Below are 19,560 nucleotides of genomic sequence, written 5' to 3' on the forward strand. Positions count from 1 at the left end.
TGTAAAAACAATCATAATTCCTGCTTAAAAAGTTTATGACAGACAAAAAAGGACAAGGTGGAGATGTGTTTGAACAAAAATACATTGCGTTTTAATCAACATTACAAAACAAAATCGGCTTTGGATCATTCACCTGCTAGAATAACCGGTTATTAAGACACATATTTCACACCTCCAACCCTTCCATTCAGTAGCTGCCTGTGTGAGCAAGAGTCATACTTAGAAGTCACATGACATGAATTGCAAAAATTAGCCAGAGGGTCACAGTGACTCTCTGTCATGCCAACCTGGCAATCTGTGATTTTAATAGTCTGTTTTCGCTTTACAAAAAGTACAAAGTGCTCATTCATCAATGATTCTGTCAACAAAATGAACTTGTGAAATACGAGTCTTGTAATGAGCAACATGATGCCTCGATTAAAAGTAAAAATGAGTTCTGCTAATAATAAGAAATTCACTTTCTTATAATCATTCATCTATATCCATCAATTACACAGGAGTGTAAAAACCAACACATTGAGATTTTGGAATGTATAAAAATATGCACAATATTAACAGAAATGCTAAAGGACTAATAAACGTCCATGTGTATTTGCAGTGTGTACTTAAATGTTTTTTGGAGATGTACACACACAATACAGACAGCAGGAGAAATAATCCAGCCATTCTGATAAACCATATCTTTGGTGCTCTGTCATCCGTGCCTCATTAAAATAACATTTTAAATAACAATAGTGAAGATAAATCATGAAAGTGCAACATTGAAATATGCTGGTCAGTGATTCAGCATGTTACATTCAGATACACAAACAAAACTGATTCTAAGTTCCTTTGTGAAGTATAAGGAAACAATAAAATCGTATATTTCACATTTTCCTACACATTTCCTATTTACTGTGCATATAAAGCATCACATCTGTACATTGCAAAATAAATGCTGAAATGCCTAATGTTTATTATAAGCAGACGTTGCTGGCCTAAATATTAAACTGAGGTTAGGATGTGTAACAGAGTCGGGAACACACTGGCCCCGTTGTGCTGTCGGAGTTTCACAGTAAGCCTCTTTCTTCTTTGGGTTTGAATCTTTGAGGTAAGCCTTTTTAGGTAGCACATTAACTATATGTGTCTTCAGGAAGGCGGCTATTGGTTACTTCCCCTGTCAGATCATTCATGTCTGAAGGTGAACTATGCATCTGTTTCAGCTCAGCACCCTTATCTGGGTCCTTAGGGGAGAGGCTTTTGGGGGGCGGGGGATCCTTAAGGGAGAAATAGTGAGGCAGGGTAACCATGGTCAGAGTACCGAGAACAACAAAACCTCCCGCTACCATGAAGGAGGCCGTGTAGTCCCCGGTGATGTCCTTCAGTAACCCTTGGGAGACAGAAAAACACACAATAAGAACTAAAGAGTATAAAGATGTTGCTTGAGAGGTTTCAAATAGTTACAATTCTGAGGAGAAACTAGGAAGACGCTAAATGCTAGCCTCATGCTAATTCAGAAAAACATTATTCCAATGAATACAAGATAGAAGAAGCCCTGTTTAATGTTTAACAAATAACTAATGTCATTGCTTTTATTCAGTTTTATGTAGTTTAATTAGGGCTAATTGCCATAACTAACTAAATCAAGCGCAGGTGTGACTGATGAAGCTAATTGCAGCTCAAGAAACGAAAGTAACATGTAAGAGACAGGATGGAGAGACTTTTGAGTGAGTCAGTGGTGGTGAGTGTGGTTTAGTTTCTTAAACGGACTGTACATGTTCTACTGAGGAAAAGTTCTTACATTATTAATGCTTTAGCTCCCAAAATGAAATGCCATTCATTCCGATTGTATTGGGATAGAGTAGTTATCTGAGTAGCTATCTGAGCAGCTATCTGAGCAGCTATCTGAGTAGCTATCTGAGTAGTTATCTGAGTAGCTATCTGAGTAGCTATCTGAGTAGCTATCTGAGTAGCTATCTGAGTAGTTATGTGAGTAGCTATCTGAGTAGCTATCTGAGTAGTTATGTGAGCAGCTATCTGAGTAGCTATCTGAGTAGCTATCTGAGTAGTTATGTGAGTAGCTATCTGAGTAGCTATCTGAGTAGTTATGTGAGCAGCTATCTGAGTAGCTATCTGAGTAGCTATCTGAGTAGTTATGTGAGTAGCTATCTGAGTAGCTATCTGAGTAGTTATGTGAGTAGCTATCTGAGTAGTTATGTGAGCAGCTATCTGAGTAGCTATCTGAGTAGTTATGTGAGCAGTTATCTGAGTAGTTATCTGAGTAGCTATCTGAGTAGTTATGTGAGCAGCTATCTGAGTAGTTATCTGAGTAGCTATCTGAGTAGTTATGTGAGCAGCTATCTGAGTAGTTATCTGAGTAGCTATCTGAGTAGCTATCTGAGTAGCTATCTGAGTAGTTATGTGAGCAGCTATCTGAGTAGCTATCTGATTAGCTATCTGAGTAGCTATCTGAGTAGTTATGTGAGCAGCTATCTGAGTAGCTATCTGAGTAGTTATGTGAGCAGCTATCTGAGTAGCTATCTGAGTAGTTATGTGAGCAGCTATCTGAGTAGCTATCTGATTAGCTATCTGAGTAGCTATCTGAGTAGTTATGTGAGCAGCTATCTGAGTAGCTATCTGAGTAGTTATGTGAGCAGCTATCTGAGTAGCTATCTGAGTAGTTATGTGAGCAGCTATCTGAGTAGTTGTATGAGTAGCTATCTGAGTAGCTATCTGAGTAGCCATCTGAGTAGCCATCTGAGTAGCTATCTGAGTAGCTATCTGAGTAGCTATCTGAGTAGCCATCTGAGTAGCCATCTGAGTAGCTATCTGAGTAGCTATCTGAGTAGCCATCTGAGTAGCCATCTGAGTAGCTATCTGAGTAGTTATGTGAGTAGCTATCTGAGTAGCTATCTGAGTAGCTATCTGAGTAGCCATCTGAGTAGCCATCTGAGTAGCTATCTGAGTAGCTATCTGAGTAGTTATGTGAGTAGCTATCTGAGTAGCTATCTGAGTAGCCATCTGAGTAGTTATCTGAGTAGCTATCTGAGTAGCCATCTGAGTAGCCATCTGAGTAGCCATCTGAGTAGCTATCTGAGTAGCTATCTGAGTAGCCATCTGAGTAGTTATGTGAGTAGCTATCTGAGTAGCTATCTGAGTAGCCATCTGAGTAGTTATCTGAGTAGCCATCTGAGTAGTTATCTGAGTAGTTATCTGAGTAGTTATATGAGTAGCAAGGTACCGTTACAGGTTAGGTGAGAATACATCGTTTTTTGTAATCTGGGTGTACTGACACTTTAAGACATCTTGATCAATTTCAATCTGATACACCCTCCCACTGTATGTCAGTGACCTGTGTCCTTAGTCACACTCCAAACATCTGTAATGGGTAGGGCATAATAACCTTGTGATGAACTGCCCTATAACTTTTTGTAATTATGGTTTCACATCAGCTTTTTGATAGAAAATGAAAAACTGGCATTTCCCTCTTTTGGTCATCATGACATCTTCTCAATTTGAGCTCTGATGTTTATGAGCTGCTTGGTTTCTGCCGCGGCCCCTGTATCAAATGAACAAGTCTTCCTTTTTCTGGACTGTGAATACTAGATCGTAAAAACGATGTAACCTCTGTTGAAGGGTTTAAATACCCACTTTCATTTCAAGCTAGTAGGTTTGGATTGGCACTTCAAATGGCGGACCCTCCAAATGAGTGCAAGTGGGTGTAGGGATGTATTACAATTGGAGTGGAAAAACAGAAGAGGAAAAGAAGTGACTGATAACTAAATTAAAGGTCACCTATTATTCAAAGTCCACTTTTTCATATCTTTTATACATGAACATGTGTCCCCTCTTTGGAAAGAGATCCTGAAAGTTTCAGGAAAAAAGATTCCCTCTCTTTTTGTCCTGATCCATTTCTATAAAAACCTGTCTGAAAATGAGCTGATCAGATTTTGGCCACTTTATGATGTCATAAAGATTTTTTGGCTTGGTAACCATTAGCCAATCAGCAACCAAGGTAACTGCCACCTTATCACCTGAATGTCCTCCTAGAGCACCATTGTGTTCTTTTTAACCAAATATCTCTCAGAGGGGCGTGGGGAGGGGCTCCTAATTTTCATCTGAAGTAACAGACAGAGAATCAGCACTTTTGAAACAGGGCTGAAACAGAGGGGATTATGGGTAATGCTGCATTGATCTGTTTGGTGTTTGGAGCCAAACACTTCAGAGACATGTTTGTATATATCTGAGACCTATAATATATTGATGAAAAACAGTATCATAGGGGGACCTTTAATGTTTGACTATACTTGTATCATATGTGTGTGATTAAGGTCCCTTTTAGATAACATTGGAGATAAAATGATGGCAACCAGAGCAATCAGTCTGCTCGTACCTGACAGTGGGGCCCCCAGCAGTCCCGCGCCGCTCTCGATCAGCTGCAGCAGCCCGAGGGCCCCCATCATGCGCTCCACGCCCACAATCATAGGCACCACCGCAAACACCAGGGAGGTCAGCGCCCCGGAGCAGAAGCCGTAGAGCAGGCTGATCACCATCAGAGCGGCGTACGATCCGGACAAGGAGCTCACGGGCAGCAGCATGATGAAGACCCCCGCCAGGGTGGTCCACACACTCAGCAGGTGGATCAGCCGGAAGTGGCCCAGGTCTGAGAACCAGCCCGACGCTATGCGACCCAGAATGTCCGTAGCACCGGCGGCAGACATGACGAAAGCAGCCTGGTACTCCGAGAAGCCCACTTGGCGGCTGTGGGCCACCAGGTGGAAATACGGCACGAAGTAGCCCACGTTAAGGAGACTGATGGCCAACGTGTAGGTGATGTACGGCCGCTCGAACAGCAGCGGCAGCTCCAGGTAGGAGGAGGCCCTCTGCAGGAAGGAAGCACAGGATACTCCGCTCTCTGAAACCACCTGGGGGAGGGAAAGGAGGAAATGCTGAGATGGATTTTCGCTTAATAACATCACTTTCATCTTTCCTATTTCAATCAGTATGCTATCGATTTCTGCTGGGAACAGTTGACTTAGTCTGGAAAGTACACTGGTTTAACGACAGTAACATGAGAAAATTGTAAGAAATTGTCATCATGCTGAATTTTTGAGTTACGTCCAACATCATGTTTTGTGAGCTCACTGTACTGTTGACCTTTGTACATCGGATTTGTATTAATTCAAGTTGGACATTTGAGTTGTTGTCAGGAGTCTTGTCCCACCTTTGCAGGGGCTTTAGAGCGCCTCTGTGGGCCGATGAGAGCCCCACAGGGCACGATGTTGAGGCTGAGGCCCCCCAGGATCAGGAGGGCCCCCCGCCAGGTGTACAGCTCCACCAGCAGCTGGAAGAGCGGGTTGAAGGCGAAGGAGGAGAGGCCGATGCTGGAGAACGCCAGCCCCAACGCCAGGGTGCGCCGGCGGGTGAAGTTAGCCATGACTGTCGCCACCATGGGAGTGAAGACCAGCCCCCAGCCCAGACCTGCAGGAGAGGGGAGAGAGACCCTCAGTGAGAGGTCAGTTGTTCAACCTGAGATTACGTAAACGGTTAACTAGGTAAGCATCTAACAGCAAAGACAGGATTAGAACAACACTAAACCAGTTATTGGTGTTGGAAGACTCTGTTACCTGAAATGACTCCCATAGTGAGGTAGAGGTGAACCAGACAAGTGGCCTGCGAGGCAAGAATGAGTCCGAGTGCAGCCAGGCAGCCCCCCGTCATCACCACCCACCGGGTGTCATATGCATTACACAGCGCTGCACCCAGAGGACCTGCAAAACACACATCAGCTCCATTAGTCAAAGCCATTTAGCATAAAGTCACAAACATGGATCTAATTCAAATATGAAGGCCATTTTAATTGTAAACCCATAGCTACTTTCATGTATATTCTGCTTCAGCTTGCTCCAGCACTTCTATACACTGTTTACACTGAGTGAAATATTAAATCCTAACCCTAACTCCCACTGACACTTTTAAATATAGTTCACTAGGCTTGAATAATGTGAAAGGTTAATGATTTGCATCTCTTTTCACATAAAGCTTTCTTTAAATGTTTTGCTTCTCTTAAGTTCCACCTCATCCTGTGTTAGTATAGATTTAGAGAAAGTATACACAACCATGTGTGTAACTCATATAAAGTGAAAAAAGTATTGGCACCAAAATATATTTAAGTACCAACAGTAAAAGTACTCATTAGGCAAAATGACCCATTCCTGAATTGTAAATATATAATTATTGTGATAGATTATAGATGTATTATCACAACTGGTGAAGGTGGAACCATTGTATACCAATACTGGATATCTTAGCCTATGTATAACATGTGAATGTTTATTTTTAAATTAGTTTGTTTAGAATTTGTATCAGCTAATAGTCTGAATCTAGAAAGTAACTTTTAAAAAAACACTCAATTAAAGTCCCTCAAATTCTACTTAATCCTTAAGTACATGTACTTCACTATATTCCAGCACTTGCTTCATGTCAACAGAGTAATCAATTACAAACCATAAATGCCCAATTGAACTCATAATGACTCACTGAAGAACTGCTGAGCTGCCAGGCCGGTGGAAGAGATCCAGGAAATGGCCTGAGCGCTCTCATCAAAGTATTGAACAAACTCCACAAAGAATATCCCCAAGCTTCTCATCAGGCCGAACACGAGGCTGGTGCTGACGAACAGCGCGCCCACCAGCACCCAACCATAGCCCCCATCAGGACCCTTGCCCTGGCTCTCTGCTTTGGGCCTCAGCTTGGCCATGTCTGTTGACAGGAAAAGGGCAGACAGGAAGAGAAGGGAAGCTCTGGAGATATCAGCCTCAGGAAATGCAAGTGTCACACGCCTCAGATCCTCTCTGTGGTTGTGAATAGACATAATGATTAACTTCCCACAGGCCAATAGAGTCGCTGGTTGTGTGATCTCTGACCTTCATTTGAGAACAAGATGTAGGTGAGAGGGGAAGTCTGAATGCTTAAGTGTGTATTGATCAGCTATGGGGAAAGAGTTATGTCACCAGGGAAAGACATAAAGTCCCTTATTACATTAGATTAGATTACAAAAATAGTCTGCAGAAGTGACACAGAAAATTAAACTGGGAGTGATTAAATTCTTCAAGTGTGACTCACATAGCTTATTCCTGCATTAATTAGCAACATTAGTTTAATTCACAAGGGTAGTGATATCTATTAGCCACATATGGTCCACTACAAATCCACCCTTAAAGTGTTTATCAATGTCAGACTTTTGTTTCTCCATTCTAATCTGTGAGCATGCTGTATATGTAGATGCATCTATCTGAATAATTTCACTGTCAAAGATTATATAAATATTTTCCTTAGTAGTACTAGTTACAAATATAGTATGCTAAACCCAACATATATCCAATTCAGATTTGCTGAAAGGTGAGCAGTAGCAGTTTTCACCTCTGCTGCTGAATTTGGTTTCTGTTGTTAGTTGAATATAAGCCAAAGCAACAAGTAGCCCAACCCAGGCCATTCATAACCAAATGCCACTCACCTCTCTGCTGCAGGAATTACAGGAATGTGCACCCAGCACTCTCTCAAACACACTTGCACTAAACCCCTTGTTCATTTGTGCAAATACAATGTCTTGAAATATGGTTTAATATTTGTTTAAGACTGCTTGTGTATCTCTATCGAAATGGCTGTATTATTTCAAACCTACCTGCTGAATTAAAGGGTGCCGGGGTTGAGGTAAACGCACCAGGATAATGCAGATCTTTACAAAAAGGTAATTGCACAGGCATTTGACCCAAAAATACTCGATCGAGTCCTTTTTATATTGTTTCTGGGAATTTATGAGGATAAGCAACCTGTGAGGTGTTTACATTCAACCATTTTTTGTATTAAAAGGAACAGTCTTTATGATTTCCTGGTTACACCTTATTGTTATTCTTTAATGGTGTGATAGTTAGTTCCAGTACAATAAACACTGATAACCAGTATAAACAGTTATAAACGTGTATTGGTGCATGATACTACAATTTGGACATCAGGGTTTAAGTACATAGTACACATTTACACACAAAATAGTACTGCCTTTCCTCCAAGCATCTTCATTCATCATCAAGAACCCAGCCATAGACAGGTACACAGGCGGGAACGCGCAGTAGAAACAGTGCATGTGGCTTCTCCAATAATTAAGGCACGTAAATGACGTAGGCTTCAGCGCCTGCGCAGTGGTGCTCGCACACAGCTGTATTATACCTTAAAAACGCAATGTTCACCAGTATATTACCGTATTTCTGATGTTATAGCGTCAATGTATAGAGTAGCTTATCTTAAAATGGCTTTGCACCTTTCGCTTACATGGTCTTTGGAGATTTAAAGTGAGGTCCGTCCTGATAACGTTTACTGTTACATTAACCGTCTCATAACCCGTGACTGATTGAAACCGTTCATGTTAACGTCTATGTATTACTATTTAACTCATTTATAAAGGTTTACAGGCTTTATACAAGCTGCATTACTCACCCTCGGTCTGTCAGCTCAGCTATCTCTGGAGCATTACATTGTCCACAGTGTCCAACTTCACTGTGAGAAACGGCACAATAGTGACAGCGAGACTCCACGAGCTGCAGGGGAAAAGTTCAAGTCACTAGACCGCGAGAATACCATGGTGTGCGTGCATAGTCTTCAAGGGGTCGCGCTCGAGAATTCTAGTTTTTAATACAGGATGATAACGCCCAAAAATGTGTGCAGTGCATAGCTTTGAAAATTATGCCTTCCATAAAGAACAACCTTGTTAGTCATATTTGGGTTGAGGCCATTAAGGACTTCGATATGTCAACAAGTGTTAGTGTTCATTGATTTTTAGAGAAATAATTATGTTAAGTTAAACAAAAATAAACACAAAACACCGACGGAATGAAGATTACACTTATTGTATTATTGACATTATACAATTAATATTGTCCAGTCAACAAAATGTAGACTTAACTGCTATAAATTCTAAAAATAATCTATCCACTGTATTAACATGCTTGGGGATTTCTTACAAGCTGCTCCTAAATGTCTATATTTATTCATTTCCCTCTATTCAAGTTCCTCCAGCATGCTTTGGATAACTTCGTTTCAATCATGTTTTAGACAAAAGACAACTTTAAAACTGTCCTTTTTGTTGGACTGAGATGAGGAGACAGGCTGTCCCCCTTTATTAAGAAACTAAGTCTACAGAAACGAACTCAAATATTGCTGTGTATGTGTCTCCTGCTAATGTTTATTTTATTATTCCATCACCACAAAACCTCTGTTGACTCAGCTTTTGAAATGTTTGACGCAGATTGCGTGAATTCTGCAGTACACAGGCACAGAGATGGATAACAAAGCAAAGCTGAAAATGACCACTTAATACTGTATCTCCTTGGGGCCTTTTGTTGCTGATTTGAAAGAAGCATATGACTAGATTGAATAACGGGTCCTCCTTGTATTTTAAAAAGCAGAGTGCACTGCTTGAGGCAATCGCACATTAACCACGAAAAGTTGCAGCATTAACGGAAGTTAGAACAACCAGTGAAAGTCAACTGTGAATGTGTCTATGGGTTTCCACCCATATATTATCATGTATAATAATAATTATATATATTATATATACAGTCTATCGTTTCCACATGTCTGACACTAGAGGGAGGCAACCACTGGGTTTACTAAGTCTGTCATCTATAGAAACTGTTGTATCTCTTTCCATCGTCCCAGAGGTAAATACTGTAACTTTGAATTACATTCATCTGACAGTTGAAAAGAAGGCTATAGGTTTTACAACCCGTCAGCAGAAGAAGCAATTAAAACTGACTTTATCTATTTAGCAGCTGATAACACTTCAACTGCACTTAGCTTTATTGAATCTATGACAGTAAAACAATTACATGTTAAATTATAATGTGAAATATTGACGTGTGTGAAAGTGTTTGTAGAAATAGTCATTTTATTAGTGTACAGTAAAAACACCACTGTTCTGCCATGAAGCCTATTTTTATGATGCCTATAATGTGCTTTGATTTTTCTCACTTTGATAGAAGTGCCAAATAATGATGTGCTTTTGCATTGAGGTCACAGTATCCTTCCCCTTATCATGTAGGCCTTAAATGGGAACAAATTGAAATATGCCATTGATCATCAATTATAAGGGACCATACTTGAAAGGAGACAGAATCTAGCTCTAATTCCTTTTATTTTTTCAGTTGATAGTATGCTAAGATGGTGCTTATTACTCAATGAATTCAATAACATTGCAACAAATCTGTGTCAGAGTATTATTCCAGTAGCACTGATACGTTTATGAGTCCAGCAAACACTGTATAATGTGGCTGTCCTATGTTACCTGCTACACCAGGGGTGTCAAACTCAAGGCCTAGGGGCCAAATCCGGCCCGTGACTTCATCTTCTGTGACCCCACAAGAGTTTGCAAAGAATATAATATGTTTATTATACGGTTACATGATGATTTACAGAAGCACGTTGCCCATAAACTACATGTCCCACAATGCATCTCAAATTAGACTTTTTTTTCTCAGAATTTAACTTTTTCTTCTAAATATGCCTTTTTTCTTAGAATGTGCCCTTTTCTCAGAATTTGACTTTCTTTCAAAATGTTACTTTATTTTTAAATGTCACTTCCTTTTTTTTTTAAATGTAACTTTTTTTTTTGGACCTTTTTTTCCAGAATTTGGCTTTTCTTTTAAAATCATTTTGTGACATTCTCACTGAAGAGACTTGCAATTATTTACCCCAGACTTCTACTTTCAGACGTAATTAATTATGAAGTTATTACCCAATCTGATAATAATTCAATGCAGAGGCAATAATGTAATATCATACATTATTTTATGTATATATTATCTTTATATAGTCTTAAAGTTACAACCGGCCCTTTGAGTGCAGCCCTAATGCTGATGTGGCCCGCGATTAAATTGAGTTTGACACCCCTTTGCTACACTGATCGATGCATGACAGGAAAGGGATAGATTTGATCAATACGCATCAGCTATTTCAAATAATATTGGCACAACATAATTAATGCTTAGTAAGCAATCTATGAAATAAACTCCACACCACTTCCTGAAAGATGTTCCAGATAAGTCATTCTGATTCTTCCTTTAGTGAACTAAAGGGAGACCCCCTGATACGGTGTCATTGAGGACAAATTGATGAGGGGGAAAGACTCTGTCACAGGTTTATTTTTTCTCACTTTAGGAGGTTGGAAAGTCCCTTCAGACTTCCAACCGTTTGTCTGCTGAGCTCGGACAATAAGCCCAGCTAGCCACAACTCATCAGGCAGCAGGAAGCGGGGATGACAGAGGGTGGGAGAGTTCAGCAGGAGTCTGCAGGCCCCTCCACACTCACCCACCCTCACCTTCAGGAAGCAGCAGCATCTCACACACACACACACACACACACACACACACACACACACACGCACGCGCTGGCGGTTGTTAGTGTGAGTACCCAGTATTGGGAGGAAACAGGTGCCCTCGGCTTCATTGTTTCCACAAAAGCAAACGAAAGAAAACAAAATCTGGAAAATGGCGGGACGGCTTTGAGTGAAACAGAAGACGTGATTCATGGGTAGAAAAAGTGTGTTAATGAGAGGAAGGAAGTCCAGGGAGGAGAAAGGGTGAAGGAGGGAAGTGTGGCAGAGAGAGCAGGGTGTACACTGCGAGAAGACAGAAGCATACAGTATATATGGTGGACACTTCATATGAGAAATATTTTTATATTTTGGATAAACTGTGTTTCCATTGGTTTATAAATCATACATTATATCACTTATGAGTGCAATATTAAATAAAACACTTAACACCAAAGCTCCAATTCATATCAAATGATTTAATTTAGATTGTACAACACCATCTTTGTCCAGCAGATGAACTCACACACAAACAGGTCATAATATTATTACTTATCTAATTGCCTACAGTCCTCTCATTATGTAAAAAACAATATCATTTCATTTTTTACAGCTTACACCCAGTATAAGACGACTAAGTCCTTTGCCTGCTCGGACCATAAAGGAGATATCACTGCATGCAGGCCCCAGGCCTCAAGGTTAAGATAAATACATGTAATAGAACATTTCCAGGCTTAAAACTATTTTCTAGAATTTAATTTACTACAAATATTCAAAAATTCATCATCTCTTTCTTCAAAAACTTGCATTTCTTTCCATCTTTAGTTCAAACCGTTCACAATTTCATTCTTCCTGAACATTCAGTATACAAACATCCCACAATACCTAGTTTCCACGTCTCTAACCCCTCTTTCTTTCCCTTCACAAACCTTCAAATTCACTTTTCTTGACACCATCTCCATCTCAGAAAACCATCAGGATTTCTAACAAACCCTAATTAATCTTACTGGTAATTTTCTCCAAGTTCCAAAATCATCCAACTACATGCTGATGCTCAAAGTTATCTGCAAATGTCTCTTTTCCCAAATAGAATATTTTTTCCATGATTCAAAGCTGGTCATCTAACCATTCTGCCAACACGAATAAATAACCACCTCATCTTCAAAAAACTGGTGTTGATCATTTAGAATTTAAAGTTCATTCGTTCACCAATGTTCCCCTTGTGCATATCCTGGACCTGTACTGTATAATTTAAAGTTGGCATTGTTCAGCAGGCCTGCAGGATGGGCTGGAAGGCCTCCGTCAGGACCTTGTAGCGGATCTTGGTGTTGGTAACGGCCCCGTGTTTCTGCCGCAGGTGAAGACGCAGCTGACTCTTGTGGCGGAAGTGTAGGTCACACTTCTCACACTGAAAAAACAACGAGACAACAGATTTACCACCAGTGGCATGACACGGTATTCTTTCTATGAAGCATTAGTGTTTGTGTTTGACTCACAGTGTAGGGCTTCTCTCCGGTGTGGATGCGCAGATGGCTCTTCAGGGTCTGCAGGTGGCGGAAGCGGGTCCCGCAGGTGTGGCAGGGGTACGGTTTCTCCCCCGTATGGATCAGAACATGGGCCCTCAGATGGGCAACCTAAAACCAGGACAAATCACATAACCAGGTTAGACATTCATATTTACAAAATAGCTCTATCCATCTGCATCATAGATTGACACCATGGTTATCATGAAAAAGTCCCATGCATGTGCACATACGTTTAGTTACCTGGAGTTACATTTTACTTCAGATTTGACTTATTTAGAACTCTTGAGAGGCTGTAATACAGGTATATTCAGATGAACCATACAGTGTAAGAAAAATAAGCTTTATTTTCAACATTGAGGCATGAAAACATGTTCTTAGAGAAACCCTAAATACTAGTAGACCTACAGTAAATACAAATATGTTAATAGGTGGTGACATGTTTTCCCCTACGACATAGTTCACAATTTAGATTCAGGTTTGAAGCACTCAAGAATTGTCTTTACTTTTTGGTCAGATTTAACAGCTACATGCATCCCACTTTGGTTATTTTTAGTTTCCTTACAATCTTACTTTCAACCAAAATCATGAATGACGAATCTAAAAAGCCTACTTTCAGGAGCAGGTGCCACAAACATCAGACTGGGTTTGAAGCTAACTCAATCTGACATTCATTATGCTTAACAGGAACCTACAGGACTTTTTTTACGAGAGAAAGAGGAAGCATTCTCTCACATCTGTTTTATGTTAGAGTGCACTTCCTCTCCCCTCAAGCGCTCATGCACACACACACAGATTTAACCCTTACCTGAACAAATCGTGCGCCGCAGGTGTCGCAGCGGTACGGCTTTTCTCCTGAGTGGATGCGAGCGTGAGTCTTCAGGTTGGCAGGTCGGTTGAACTGGGCGCTGCACACATTACAGCGGTACGGTTTCTCACCTGCAGGGGTCAAAGGTCAGCGTTATTGGTTTTAAAGAAAAGAAAGAGAATAGGAAAGATATTTTTATTTTTAAAGCCTCACCTGAGCTGACAGTCTTGGTTCCTTGAATGTTGCCAGAATAACAGTAGGGCACATAGTAGTTCTCACGCTTGATCGCATGTTGAGCAGCTTCTGGATCAGTGGGCAACAGGTTTGGGAATATGGTGCAGGGTGGGACTGAGGAAACAGACCAAAAAACACACATTAGCATGTTTGAAAAAAGGGAAATATTTAGCAGAAAGGCCAGAAAGTGTTTTGGATTACCTGATCGATCCTTGTAAGTGGGAGGTATTGTTGGGTGGTCCACAGAGGGGGGTGGCCCGAGGGGAGGGGCTCGGCCAGAACCCTCGTAGCAGGAGGCCTGCCCCTGTCTGATGAAGAAAGGTCATAATTACCAAAAATATTTAAAAAACACGTATATTTCTCCTCCCTCCTTCCATATTTCTCATCCTTCCATTACCTATCAATCTGACCAGGCACTTCTCCAGACCACTCCTCTGTTGCTTTGGGGGTCGAGCCCATCCTGTCGGGTGATGTGCGACTTTGCGGCTCTTCCATCTCCTCTTCTTTCACCGTGGTGGTCGCACAGAGAGGATTAAGGACGATGTACTTGTATTTTTTCCAATTGCAAGCTTTTGGATCCGGTGAGGCTTTGACATCACTCTGGAAAAATAAAGAACACACAGTCAATTAACCTCAGTTCTTATCAAAATCAAACGAGGATTTTTGTAACTTCTTTGAACCCACCACAAGGTTTTTGCTGCAGGTGTTGGATTCTGCGGGAGAGTTTGGTTGGCAGCTAGAGCGGGCAGGGCTATCTGGAGATGGAGTCGGGCTGCCCATGAGGGGCGACTCAGGCTCTCCTTTCATCTCCTTTGACCTGGGCTGATAGGTTGGGAAAGCCCCTGGCTTGAGAGAGCCCCCAACATCCGCAGGGACCCTGCAGGAGAAACAAAGGAAGTGCTGCAATGAGATACACATGTCAACAGACAAAGGCACACAGCAGAAGCACTTTGGACAATCTCTAAACACAAAAACCCAATGCAAAGTCCCACCCACAGAGCACTTCTGCGACATTCAGCTCACTCAATCATTTTCTATAACACCCATCATCCTCCTACCTTGTTGGCAGTAATCTCTGGGGTCCAGGATTGGGCAGGTCCCCTCCGTTGGGGGCTACAGAGGCTACAGACACCCTGGAGTCCAGCTCCAGTTGAGGGTGTCTTACACTCATATTCTCCCTGCTGGAAAACAAAGACCTTGTAAACCACTCAAGTAGAAAACATGCAAGATTGCACATTGATACTTTTGAAATCAGTCCCTCACCAGTGCATCTGCATGAAATCCCGGCAGGTATCAGCCACGTGGTCCATCTGCAGGTAGGCTGCGACAGTGAGCACCCCAGGGACAGTGCTGTGAGTCAGAGGGAGGCGGGAGGTGTACATGAAGTCCAGCAGCAGGGAGACGCTGGATGGGTCCAAGGCGCTGGGGAGGCACACGGTCATGAGCTGCTCCCCGCTGCCACCACGCCCCTGAAGCAACACGCGGCGGGAGTACAGGGAGTAGAAGAACCCACTGAGGAAGGAGAATGAAAGACAGTGTTATATTAGGGGTAAGATATGCATTTTTCTGAGTTTCATTTGAAGAATCCCATTGTTTTAAATGGTGGTGACGAGATGGGAAGAAGAGAACAATCGATGTGGAAAGCAGGACAAAGCGAAAGGAAGATGATAAGAAGAATACTAATAACAGCTCTGAGTCAACCAGAGGATGGCAGGAAAAAATAAGTGTGTCATAACAGAATAACATTTCCTTTAAAAGAGCCCCAATCAGAGAAAACCTCCCTATTGGGACTATTTTGTGTAGATGCTTGTTCTTTGCACCAACCTGCAGGCCACGAGCACAGCACAGTGCGCCCGTAGGTGCACGTCGCCCACGACCAGGGTGGTGTCAGTCAGGATGTTGCGGTGCCGGAGTTCGTTCAGGTTCAGCAGCACGTCGTTGGAGTGGCGAGTGAACTCCTTAACGTATCCCTCCGCCGGGGCTGCAGGCCTCGTCTCCTGCACTCTGTCCACTCTGTGTCCTTCCAGCACTTCCATCATCTGTGGAGAAGACATTGTGAATGAAGCAACCATCCAATGCACATTATTTGAATCCACAATGTATTAACGAAAATGTTGAATATTCACAATCGTGACCTACCTTTGTGTAATTGATAGAATAAATAAGCTGGAGTGTCCCAGACACATCTAGGTGAGACCAGCTCCCTACTCGTACCTGGATAAGGACAACAGAAGAAACATATACTCTTTAATATGAATACTTTAATATTCACATAAGTCAAGGGTATGTAAAAGTCAGCAAAGTTGTGATAAATAAGAACTTATCAAGAATTAAAATATTGTAAAAAAATCCAAATTCAATGCATTTCTAAGTCCTACATTGACCTTGAAGTTAGTGAAAACAATTTAAATCATATTAGTGTAGTCATCTGACAAACTTAAACGTTGAATTATAAGGATAAATCAATAAAAGGACCACATCATTAGCATCTGTACTTAAAACAAACAAATCAAACAAAAATAAAAACATTAATATGTTCATAAAATCTTTTTCCAACTCACCCCGACCAGCAGGGACGAGAACCTCTGTGCACCGCGCTGACGTCAAACCCCCGGCCTCAGTGTTCACTTTACACCCAAAGAAGAGGAGCAGGGGTTCACCCGCCGTCTCCACTGGCTCTGAACAGCACTGTGAGGGGAGGCTGAAGGGAGGGGACTCTTTATAACGTTGTGCAGGAAGCCCCCGTACAACCAGGGCCGCTCGTTTCCTCTTTCCTCAATGGCCCACGCGTACACTGGAAGTAGCGCAGGAAAAGCCCGGGCCCAAGCTCTAAGTATTTTTAGTGGCCTATTAGTTTTTCTAAACCCCCATCGCTCCGAGCAAAGTAATGGCAGGAAAGGATAGTGTGTTTTTGTGCCACGTTGAAAAAATATATATGAGGACCCTTGGGGAGAAGCGCTACGTGCCTTGGTGATCCAGAGGTAGGCCATTGGTCTTCCCCCACCCGCGCTTTCCTCCCCTTCACCCCTCTCCAGGACAGAGGAAGCAGGAAGCTGGAAAACCAACTTATTGTTGGGTAAACAAGCTCATCATTAAGATTCCATCATATTAAGGGAGTTGTTTAAAGGATTCAGCCAGGATTCACATGTTGGTGCATTTCTAGAACGAAAGAGAAACTGCACTGAAAAACCTAAACGTTGACTTTAATGAAATGTATTATGTCAACACATTTCACATAACTGTATTAGGTTAGTTGAAAGCAATAATATTAAGTTGAACCTACTATTTATTCAACAAGCCCCTTATTGCTTTCAACTAACCCAATACTATTAAGTGAAATCTGTAGACATGATACATTTAATCAAAGTACATGTTTCAGTGTGATTCATTGCTGAGTTGACAAGTTAAGGGCATTAGTAAGTGCTCCACAACAGAAGCTGCTGGCGTCTTGCCTGAGAGCAGAGGCGCTGAGTTATAAGAAACGAAAGGAAGGAAGCAGGACCAAATTGATCGTTCTAGATGGGAGACACCTTCTCTGGTGAAAAACAACCTCTATACCCCACCCAACTGAGAGAGATGCAGCCGACAGATGTGCAGGAACTACCCCACACTTCTGTTTGCATCCTGCAAAGCTGTTCAGAGACATGGATGAAAACGCCTGCGCAGGACATCCGTCAATAATAAAGCGAGCAGGAGACAGGGGAGGGGGAATGGAGGGTAATGAAGTACAAGAGCTCAGGGGTCGTGAAAAACAAGTGAAGTCACCTCATACTCACATTGGGTTCACAGAGAAACAGGCAGTTAATTGAGGCGTCGCAAATAAAGTGAACTATGAACTGGATTTCCTTCACATCAAAGTATTCTACAGAAGGACACGTTGAAGAAGGAGGAGAATATCTTGGTTGAACCAGATAAGTGCTTCCTGCACAAAAAGTGAAGACTGGGAGGCAACAAATGGACAGAGAGGAAATTATGTTTTATTTTCATTGATAAAATGGAGTCCTGAAGCCAATTTAGCTGTGCCCCCAAAGAGAAATGAAATGAGTTTCAACTTGTGGTGTTTCTTTATATAATCTGTACGCATGAAGCCTATCAATGAGTAGTTCATAGGGACAAAGTTAAGTGTGCATGAAACAAGTTGAATTCTTCTTAAATAAATTCTTAAAATGTAAATGATATATTATAGATATGTTTTATGAGAAGCAAATGTGTCAAAAGTGAAATAAAAATCCGACAACATGACCATGTTTGGATATAAATCCGGGAGTGAAGTGTTGTTCATCTTGTGCGCGTGTCCTTGTGCTTTTATTTGTTTGTATGGAGATCCGATCAATTGTGTGCTTTGAAAAAAAAGGAGTAGAAAAAAAAAACATGAAGGAAAACAACGATTAAGAAAAACAGAGAGGGAGATGTAGGTCTCGGCTACTTCCAGGCATTGTGAGAGGAACGGATGAGGGGGGCGGTTGAGGAAAAGTGAGAACATTACTAAACAGGTTCACCAATAGGCGGAAGCCATTGAGTCCATCCCGTTGGCAAGGCTTGGCAACACTCAAAGTGACTTCCTGCATGATACCCCATCTGTCAGTGTCCATCAACCCACCCTGTTTTTCATCAAATGCAGAGCTGCTATAACTTACCGTCAAATTAAAAGATCTTCTGCAATTTCCAAATGAGGAAAAGCAACAGTTTCCCAGAGCAAATTCAACATTTCAACATCTATTTAACTCCTCATCAAACAGAACAAAGGCAGGGATTCCCCTTCTTTTGTGGTTTCCTGGTTGCCTGGACAGAACCATATTGTTTTTCTCTGATAATGTATGGGCCGAAGACATGCTTTGACTTCCAATCCCCCACTTGGTGCCAAAGATGTGGATGGCTCCTTCAACAATAACAGATCTGCTTAAACTGCCTCTTCCTGTAATTGCAGAGCTCCGTGGACATATAAGGGCAAACAAGAGCGACTGGAGGGAGGAGCATGAGGAGGAAGCGGGGATATCCCAGGGAGCAGCCGGGGTTGTTTGTCCACTTATTGGCACATATAGACAGGGACATCAAATATAAATAATGGAGTTATGAAACTGTTGCTTTGAAGAAGCGCCTTAGGGAATGCAGGGCCTCCAATATGGTGCTGGGTGGAGTGGGAGGAAGAAGAAGAAGATGAAGGCTGGGGGGTAACAGGAGGGGGACAGTTGACCCAAATCTCATGATCCACAAAATAATAAAGCAATTTGACCTCCATACTTACGGCTGCTTAAACAACAGAAAAAAACATACACATTAAGACCAATTTCTCTGACCTCGTTATCCGTCAGACACCAACATATAATATCAAAACATTAAACTTAGATCAAACTTTGACAGCAGTATAAGCTAATTCTGAATACAAATATTAGCTGGTACAGGTTACTTGATCAAAATGTGCTTAAGTGGCATTTATTTAACCAAAATGAGAAATGGATACAGTCCAGAGAAATGTGCATCTTAATATTTATGTATATGTTTGGTAGCCAATACTTGCCTATATTGTGTATTTACTTACTATTACTATTTTTAATTAAAATGTCATAATTTTTTTATTATTTTGTATAGAATTATACATACACCAAACACACTGGTTAATTTGTTTGTGACAGACCCCCCACCTTTCCACG

At 41.6% G+C, this 19,560-nt stretch overlaps 2 protein-coding genes and 1 long non-coding RNA gene across 6 annotated transcripts; 1 reads left to right on the top strand and 2 right to left on the bottom strand.

Annotated features, from left to right (window-relative positions):
• Window positions 1-68: 68 nt before the first annotated feature.
• slc16a13 (solute carrier family 16 member 13) lies at window positions 69-9,589 on the bottom strand. Of its 3 annotated transcripts, none has more exons than XM_079669245.1 (6): window positions 8,473-9,589; window positions 6,520-6,741; window positions 5,607-5,750; window positions 5,204-5,460; window positions 4,373-4,904; window positions 69-1,369 (listed from the first exon to the last, which is right to left on the bottom strand). In XM_079669245.1, the coding sequence occupies exons 2-6, from the start codon at window positions 6,737-6,739 to the stop codon at window positions 1,113-1,115; spliced, it is 1,410 nt and encodes a 469-aa protein (XP_079525371.1). In that variant the 5' UTR covers window positions 6,740-6,741; window positions 8,473-9,589; the 3' UTR covers window positions 69-1,112. The 3 variants fall into 3 exon arrangements, with proteins under 3 accessions (XP_079525371.1, XP_079525370.1, XP_079525369.1); XM_079669244.1 differs by having other exon boundaries at window positions 6,520-6,833; XM_079669243.1 differs by having other exon boundaries at window positions 6,520-9,589.
• LOC307031813 lies at window positions 5,384-12,497 on the top strand. Its single transcript, XR_013806087.1, has 2 exons — window positions 5,384-5,494; window positions 11,191-12,497. It is a non-coding gene; the product is annotated as an uncharacterized lncRNA (long non-coding RNA).
• On the bottom strand, window positions 11,804-19,061 carry bcl6b (BCL6B transcription repressor). Of its 2 annotated transcripts, none has more exons than XM_079669242.1 (12): window positions 16,471-19,061; window positions 16,049-16,123; window positions 15,734-15,948; window positions 15,173-15,421; window positions 14,968-15,087; window positions 14,594-14,786; window positions 14,307-14,509; window positions 14,111-14,217; window positions 13,889-14,023; window positions 13,676-13,806; window positions 12,841-12,978; window positions 11,804-12,752 (listed from the first exon to the last, which is right to left on the bottom strand). In XM_079669242.1, exons 3-12 carry the CDS (start codon window positions 15,946-15,948, stop codon window positions 12,612-12,614), a joined length of 1,632 nt encoding a protein of 543 aa, XP_079525368.1. In that variant the 5' UTR covers window positions 16,049-16,123; window positions 16,471-19,061; the 3' UTR covers window positions 11,804-12,611. The 2 variants fall into 2 exon arrangements, with proteins under 2 accessions (XP_079525368.1, XP_079525367.1); XM_079669241.1 differs by having other exon boundaries at window positions 14,968-15,090; window positions 16,471-19,060.
• Between the last annotated feature and the right edge of the window lie 499 nt (window positions 19,062-19,560).

This window comes from Notothenia rossii, assembly GCF_949606895.1.
Source record: "Notothenia rossii genome assembly, chromosome: 3".
Classification (NCBI taxonomy): Eukaryota; Metazoa; Chordata; class Actinopteri; order Perciformes; family Nototheniidae; genus Notothenia; species Notothenia rossii.